The sequence below is a fragment of the Orycteropus afer genome, unplaced genomic scaffold, assembly GCF_000298275.1.
Source record: "Orycteropus afer afer isolate SDZICR_OR568_19922 unplaced genomic scaffold, OryAfe1.0 scaffold00044, whole genome shotgun sequence".
Taxonomy (NCBI): Eukaryota; Metazoa; Chordata; class Mammalia; order Tubulidentata; family Orycteropodidae; genus Orycteropus; species Orycteropus afer.
In genome coordinates this window covers 3613733-3622868 of record NW_006921631.1, presented here as the reverse complement: position 1 = coordinate 3622868, position 9136 = coordinate 3613733, and the positions used below count along the sequence as shown (strand labels likewise).

General features: G+C 36.5%; 1 protein-coding gene across 1 annotated transcript in view; it reads right to left on the bottom strand.

Annotated features, from left to right (window-relative positions):
• Positions 1-7415: 7415 nt before the first annotated feature.
• Positions 7416-9136, bottom strand: part of NME7 (NME/NM23 family member 7) — a 329140-nt gene continuing 327419 nt past the window's right edge. The window contains exons 10-11 of the mRNA XM_042780527.1: positions 8032-8139; positions 7416-7424 (exon numbers count right to left, since the gene is read on the bottom strand). Of these exons, the coding sequence (XP_042636461.1) occupies positions 7416-7424; positions 8032-8139 (117 nt within the window). The remainder of the gene's footprint in view (positions 7425-8031; positions 8140-9136) is intronic.

Genomic DNA, 9136 nt, shown 5'->3' with positions numbered 1-9136 from the left:
AAAAAAAAAAAAAAAAAAATGGATCTCACAAGAGACTGATCAAAGAGCTGAACAGAAGAGTTCAAAGAGCAACTTGAGAAGACAAAGTTAATTATTATAATGAAGTGGGCAAAGACCTTGAGTTAGAAAATCAAAAGGGAAGAACATGCTCAGCATTTCTCAAGCTGAAAGAATTGAAGAAAAAATTCAAGTCACAAGTTACAATATTGAAAGATTCTATGGGCAAAATATTGAATGATGCAGGAAACATCAAAAGTAGATAGAAGGAATACACAGTCACTGTACCAAAAAGAATTGGTTGATGTCCGTCTATTTCAGGAGGTAGCATATGATCTAGAACCAATGGCAATGAAGGAAGAAGTCAAAGATGCACTGAAGGAACTTGTGAAAAACAAGGCTCCAGGAATTGATGGAATACCTATTGAGATGTTTCAACAAAAGGATGCTGTGCTAGAGGCACTTACTTGTCTATAAGAAGAAATTTGGAAGACAGTTACCTGGCCAACTGACTGGAATTTGTACCCATTCCAAAGAAAGGTGATCCTACAGAATGTGGAAATTACTGAACAATATCATGAATATCACATGCAAGGAAAATTTTGCTGAAGATAATTTAAAAACGGTTGCAGAGCACATCAGCAGGGAACTTCCAAAAATGCAAGCTGGATTCAGAAAAGGGCATGGGATGAGGGATATTACTGCTAATATGAGATAGATCTTGGCTGAAAGCAAAGAATACCAGAAAGATGTTTACTCGTATTTTATTGACTATACAAAAGCATTTGACTGTGTGGATCATAACAAATTCGGATAACTCAGAAGAATGGGAATTCCAGAACATTTAATTATGTTCATGAGGAATCTGTATACAGACCAGAAGGCTGCTGTTCAAACAGAACAAAGGGATACTGTATGGTTTAAAATCAGGAAGGGAGGGTATTAGAGTTGTATCCTTTCACCATACTTATTCAATCTGAATGCTGAGCAAATAATCTGAGAAACTGGACTATATGAAGAACACAGCATCAGGATTGGAGGAAGACTCATTAACAACTTGTGATATGCAGATGACATAACTTTCCTTGCTGAAAGTGAAGATGATTTGAAGCACTTACTAATGAAGGTTATTAAATACTACCATCTGCAGTATGGATTACACCTCAACATATAGAAAATGAAAATCCTTACAACTGGGCCAATAAGCAGCATCATAACAAATGGAGAAAAGATTGAGGTTGTTAAAGATTTCATCTTGGTTCCACAATCAACATCAACGGAAGCACCAGTTAGGAAATCTGACAACGTATTGCACGGGGCAAATCTGCTGCAAAAGACCTCTTTAAATAAAGCATTGAAGAGCAAAGATGTCTCTTTGAAGACTCAGGGGTGCCTAACCCAAGCCACAGTATTTTCAATGGCCAAAAATATGCATGTGAGGGGAGCTCTGGTAGCATAGTGCCTAAAGCACTTGACTGCTAACCAGAAGGCTGGCGGTTCAAACCCAACCAGCCACTCCTTGGAAGGAAGGTTGGGCAATCTACTTCCATAGTGATACTGCCTCGGAAACCCAAGGAGGGGTCGCTAGGAATCGGGTGCGACTCCACGGCACACAACAACAATATGCATGTGAAAGCTGGACAATGAATAAGGAAGACCGAAGAAGAGTTGATGCTTTTGCATTGTGATGTTGGTGAAGAATACTGAAAGTACACGGACTGCTAAAAGAACTAACAAATCTGTCCTGGAAGAAGTGCAGCTGGAATGCTCCTTGGAAGTGAGAATGGCCAGACTTCATCTCACCTACTTTGGTCATGTTGTCAGAAGGGACCATTCCCTGGAGAAGGACATCATGCTTGGTAAAGTGGAGGGTCAATGAAAAAGGGGAAGGCCCTCTACGAGATGGATTGACACAGTGGCTGCAATGATGGGCTCATGTATAGCAAGGATTTTGAGGCTGGTGCAGGACTGGGCAGTGTTTCATTCTGTTATATATAGGGTCACTATGGGTCAGAGCCAACTTGACAGCATCTAACAACAACAACAGGCATTACGCTATCTTATAACACCAATAAAAACCAAACCAATAGTTGTGCTTCAGAGTAGAATTGAGGTCCACAGAGTTTTCAATGCTTGTGATCGTTCAGAAGCAGATCACCAGACATGTCTTACAAGGTGCCTCTGTGGTGGATTTGAACTGTCAACCTTTCCATTAGTAGCCAAGTGCTTAACTGAATGGGTTACCCTGGGACTCCTATAGCACAGGCACTGCTATTATCTTCATTTTACAGAATGAAGAAACCTAGGAACAGGCTGATAAGCAAATTGCCTGAAAGTACAGAGCTATGGGATTCTTAGCTACATGAATACAGTCAAAACAAACAAATTATTTCCCATTATAATAACCACATATATTCCTTAAATGAAGATCTATGCAGATGCTTTTCTATTTTGTAGCTTTCCTGGCTAGATTCTAATTAAATTTTGAGACAAATTGTATGGAATACCTGTTGCCATTTTAGCTGTTACCAACAACACGAGGGTGTCTGTTACATGGCATCTTTACCAGCAATTGGCATTATTACTTTAAGATTCACTACCACTAGTAGAAAACTTCAATTATGAGTTAAGCTGAATATTTTTCCATCACTAATTTCTTTAAAGGAGCTCTGGTAGCATAGTGCCTAAGACACTTGACTGCTAACTAGAAGGCTGGCGGTTCAAACCCACCAGCCACTCCTCGGAAGGAAGGTTGGGCAATCTACTTCCATAGTGATACCACCTTGGAAACCCCAGGAGGGGTCGCTATTAGTCAGGGCTGACTCCACAGCACATAACAACAACAACAACAACAATTTCTTTAAAACAAATATAAGATCTTACAGTTTCTATCAACAGAGCATCAGGGAACATTACTGATATAGTAACATCTGGAATGTGTCATACTGTACTGTGGTAGTTCAGTTTGTGTGTCAATTTGGCTGGGCCTGGTTGAGTGGCTGGGCAGCTGGATATAGTATTCCCCATGATGAGACTGGTAATCAACTCCATGATGGAATTTACTGTGAGAAGCTGAGTAGCTGCCTTAGGGATGTGGCCTGCTTCCTGTACATAAGGAGAAGCTTTGGGAATGGTCTGTAGCCTATGGCACACTTGAACCCTGCATGTAGATGAGTCATCGTTCAATAGCCTGTCATGCTCTGCCGATCTTGGGACTTTCAATGGACTTGAATTAATGGTCTGGTGTGTTGTTTGCTAATATTGGGACTGTGCCTTTTTATTTATCCACCTTGGGCTTGTCAGTCTCAGCAGCCAGTAGCTGTCTGAGTGAAGAAGAGCCTTCAGCTCAAGGCTCAGGGGCTTTCACCCAGCCCCTAGAGCCTGGCACTTTGAACTCGGACTTAAAGCTTCCAAAATTGTAAGAGAATAAACTCCTGTTTGTTCAAGCCATTCCATTTGTGGTATATTCCTGTCAGAGTGACACTACATAACCAAAACAAGGTGTATCTGTAGGCAGATGTGTATATATATTTGTGTGTGTGTGTGTGATATATTCATATATAAAATATAACATACAGGGAGCACAGTTATAGATACTTCCTAGACATAACCAAAATCACGTGGATTTGAAGGCATAGGACCATAGTCTTATGGCATAACATCGCTCATAAAGTTTATGTTCTATATCTTAGTTTGGTGAATTGCATCTGGGGTTATATAACCTTGTGAGTGGCCACCTAAATTACAACTATTGATCTCTACTTGTCTGTAAAAAAAGAGAAATAAAGCAACCAAAGACTCAAAGAAACTATAGGACTAATTGCCTAAACAAATCACAGCCTCATCTACCCTGAGACCAAAAGAACAAGATGGTACCCAGCTACCACTACTGATGGTTCTGACCAGGGACACAATAGATGGTCCAGGATATAATGGAAGAAAAACATAGAACAAAACTCAAATTCCTAAAAAAGGCCAGACTTACTGAACTGGTAGAGACTAAAGGAACCCCCAAGACTATTGCCCTGAGATACCCTTTTAGATTTTTATTGAAACCACACCTGGGGGTCATATTTCAGATATGTAATAGATCAGCTCATAAAATAAACAATATCACCCATGGAACTGTGCTCATTTAAAAAATCATCTATATGAGACTATATAGTCAACAGTTACCCTAAAGCAAAGATGGGAAGATAAAGGGGGGTTCAGGGAAGCTAGATTAATGGAAATGTAACAATCAGAACAGATATAATGAGAATGTTGGCACATTGTGAAAAATTCAACCAGTATCACTGAACAGTATGTATAGAAATTATTAAGTGAGAAGCTAATTTTCCATGTGAACTTTCATCAAAAACACAATAAAATACTATAATTAAATAAATAAAATAAAACAAAGAGACAGTGAGCTCTGATGACATCATTTGAGCTCCTAGATCAAGCTGTGTGGGAAGCCAGTTGACTTTCCTTTGCATGAGTAAATAAATTCTTGTGAATTTTAAAAAGTTCTTTTTTTTTTAAAAAAAAAAATGAATAAATTAAATAATGGATAATAACAAAATATAAGTTGAAATCATACTTCCTGAGCTCTACATGTATGGCAAAAAATAAACAGTCCAGTTAACATCACATTGGGGAATGATCAAGATGGACCATGCTCCCCTCTTTCCCTTCTTGCCATATAAATAAGATAGTCATATATTCTAATTTGCATGTGATATTTCTGGTTTATGCCTACTGTCCCAGAATCCTGTATGATTAGAGCTGCCTTTCAAAATGATCCTGGATTTGTGCAATAAGTCTTATGGTCACCGTACGTCTAAATGATGTTTCCTTAATGAACAGCATATTTAAGTACAAATGCTTCCCTGATAAGAAAGTTTATCTTTGTGCCACTCTGCAATTTACTTTGATGATCCATGAGTGGGTAACTGTTTTAGTTTAGTTTCTACATAACTATTTAAAGCCAAATAACAATCTTCAGGAGCCCCTGGGCAATGCAGAAGTTTAACAAGCTTGGCTGCTAACTGAAAGGTTGGAGGTCTAAGTCTATCTACCTAGCTGCTTCTCTGAAGAAAGGCTTTGTGGTCTGCTTCCAAAAGGTCACAGCCATGAAAACCCTACAGAGCACAGTTCTACTCTGACACACATGGGGTCACCAAATGTTGCAGCTGACTGAACAGCAGCTGGTTTAACAATCTGAAATAGTTAATCCCTAACTAGGAGAATATACCTTAGTTATGTCAGCATTCTTTATTGCATTTTATTGATAAGAGAAGTGAGACATGAGAAAGAAAAGTGACTTATCCAACTCACATCAAGTATGAATCTCATTTGCCACATGAGAGGAGGCTGTAAGAGCTCTACTTTTGGTTTTTCATTAATTCTCTAAATCACATAGTCATTACTTTGCAATGAAATCTCCAGTTAGGTCAGAGAAATTTTAATCATTCAGAAAACAGCTTTGTAAAATGCAGACAGTAAGCAAGCTATTCCAAATTGTATAAGCAAAACTACAGACATATCTTGGATGATATATTTTAATAGGTATAGATTTCATAGTTAATAATATTTCAATTTCATTGAAGTAACAGTAACAGTTTCTATTCAAATCTAGTCTATTGGTCCTAAAATATCAGAAGGTGTATAAAATGGATGAAATTTAAAAATAAACATTTAATCCCTTTGGTAAATGAAAATAAAGTTTGTTACATTTTTACATTTCACGTGTGTGTCTAAATTTCATACCAGGGTACACAGTTTAGCTAAGACTTTATTTGATTAACATCTTAGATTATAGTAGAAAATCTTAAAGGAGCTAATAACGTCTTTTTCTAGAGCGACATAAACCTAATGGCAAAAAACCAGGTTATGTCCAAGATCCGTATTAAAAAAAAATTAAAAAGAAAAAAACTCTACTGCTTCCATAAAAGGAGAGGTATATCATATATGTAGTGGGAGAGACTCACTATAATAAAGATGTCACCCTCACATTAATTTATAAACATAATGTAATGTCACCCAAACTCCCATTTGCATTTTGTGAGGTGGGGTAAAATTCATGTAAAGTTAATTTGAAAGAATTAACTCAAGAGAAAAACTAAAGAATTTTTTATAAAACATAACCAAAGTATAATAATACATATTTTGCTGGCATAGACCAGTGAAGTGAAATTGAAAGTTCAGAATTGGGCATAGATGTAAGTATTCAATAATGAGAAATAACAATGAAAGTACGAAAGGATTAATAAACAATGTAGTGACAGCTGGGTAGATTCATAACTCACACCTCATATCAAATAAATTCTAGATGGACTGAATATTTCAGTGTGAGAAAATGAAAACAAAGTGTTTGAGAAGGTTCACTATGTATGACTTCAAAAGCAGAAATCAATAAAATAAAAAATACTAAAATATTCAATCACATAAAACATAGTAATTTATGAAGGATATCAATAATTTTCTTTCATTTATATTATTATTTAGATTTATCATTTGTCTTTTAATATCATTTAGTTCCTTTTGACATACAAAAATTAAAAAAACTGTAGGAAACTAAAAATATCAAACTTTAAGATTTCTTTCTTTACTTCTGGCTCAGAAATGCTTACCCCAAATCAGAAGAATTTTCACTTATATTTTCTTTTTTTAAAAAATTGTGATCTGGGTAAAAGTTTACAGAGCAAATCCATTTTCCATACAACAGTTCATACACATTTTGTTTCATGACATTGACTGCAACCCCCATAATGTACCAGCTCTCTTCCCACTTCCTCCCTCTGGTTACCTTTTCCATGTATCCTTTCCTATGCATTCCTGCTCTCTAAGCTGTGTGTCTGTGCAAATTCTCCCTTCTGGTCCTCCATGATTGATTGTTCTAAGGAATGTACCTACTTGGTATAAATGCTCACCTTATACACCTGTTTATTGTTTGGCTGGAAGCCACGGGAATGAGTTCAATTCCAGACCCAAAGGGTGACTAGAGGCCATAATCTCAGGGGTTTCATCAGTCTCTATCAGACCAGTAAGCCTGGTCTTCTTTATAATTTTGAGTTCTGTTCCACATTTTTCTCCCACTTTATCTAAGATCTCCTGTTTTGATCCCTTTCTGAGTGGTTGACAGTGGTAGTCAGGCACCATCTAGTTCTTCTGGTCTCAGAGTCACGTAGGCTGAGGTTGACATGGTCTACTAGTCCCTTGGACTAATTGTTGTCATGTGTCTTTGTTTTTCACTCACTTACATTTTCTTAGAATTCTTTCATTGTTTCTTATTTATGTTAATTAAATAAATGAGGGGTCAATATATGGCTCTGTCCCTTTTTAGCTGTTTGGTTTGGGGATGTTACTTAGCCTCTCTGTATCTCAATTTCATCTTTTGGAAAAATAGGCATAACAACATCAGCCTGTTAGAATTGCTATGGAGACTGAAAGAAATAATTTACACAAAGCATTTATCATGGTAGAGACTGATACATAAAAAGAAACAATAAATAGTAGCTATTACTCTTTTTTTAAAATTATTATTATTTTTAATTTTTGCAATATCCCCTCCCCTCCCATCTTACCCCTGGTAACCAACAAAGAAAATTTCCTTCCATATATAAACCTTTCCTTGACTTTTATAATAGTAGCTATTACTCTTAACGCTATCATCTTGAATAATAGATTTCTTAATTTTCACCGGAGTATTTCCATGACAACCAACTTACGGAAATGGTATTTTTACCTGATTTTAAAATAAATTTCAAATGATGTGTTTAATGCTGCAATGTGTTTCTTTCAAAATGATTTTTAAACCATAATATATGTCAATCAAAGAAAAACATCTTAATTCTTTGGCAACTAAGCAGTTACACAAATCATTCCACAAAGTTTGCTTATCCATTTGGTCTCTTAAAGTTGTGGTCTGAGTTGTCAGATTGCCAAGTAACTGTAGTCCACAAACATTAAGAGGTTTCCTACATTTGAGAACTGTTAAGATTATTTATGAGCTTGAAATATAAATAGGATGTTTATCCTTCTGAATCTTACCTCTAGTAGGCCATCCTCAGGTAGATCAGTACAGTGAACAGTATTCTGGATCTTAGTTTTACCAAAGATTGCTCTGAGAGTCCCAGGGCGCAAATGTCGGGCAATTTCCTATAAAATACAAATTCACACAGAGATCAAAATCAGTCATATGGTCCTAGTAAGAAAATCACCAGCTGTGTGCAACACTTGTATTACTGAATATATAAAATGCATGTATATGTTGATGGTGTTGATTTTCTTAAACACAGCATGAATGTATAAAAACTTTCAGTGATGCAAAATTTCAGTTTAGTCCTAAGGCTTCCTCTGTGGCTTCATGTGAAGTTCACTGTAATCTCTGCTAGAGAGCAGTTTATAAGAATCACACAAAATATGAACCCAGTTCATTACTGTGAAACACTTGTATTTTATGTAGGTAACAGAGATCCTAACACTTTGCTTTATAATGAACCAGTTTGATAGTATGATTACAAAAGATTTTCAAAAATGTTATAATTGTATGAGCATTTTATGCGTTCACTTCAGGGAAAATGTTACAAGTAATTAATGAAATTCTGGATAAAAGAACCAGGAAGTTAAAAAAGTTAAAGACATGAGAGTATCAATAATCTATTTAATACTATTTCTTTCCATCTAATTAGAAAAATAAAAAAATTAACAAGTCCTATTTCAATTGAAGGAAGGTTGGGCAATCTACTGTAGTGATACTGCCTCGGCAACCCAAGGAGGGGTCGCTATGAGTCGGGGCCAACTCGACGGTACATAACAACAACAACAACATTTCAACTGATAAATATATTGCACATACCAAAGGGTATACATGAGTATTTTTTAATTGTGATTTGGGTGTTTTTGGGTGAAAATTTACAAAGCAAATTCACTTTCCATATAGGAGTTCACAAACACTTTGTCTCATGACATTGACCATAATTTACCACAATGCAACAGCTCCCCTCCCACTTCCTCCTGATAGTTACCTCTTCCCTGTGTCCCTCCCTCCATGCACTCCTGCCTCCTGAGCTGTCTCCCTGTGCATAAACAGCCCTTCTTTCTCCCATGATTGTTCTCTCCAAGGAGTGTATCTACCTCAGGTAAATGTTCAACT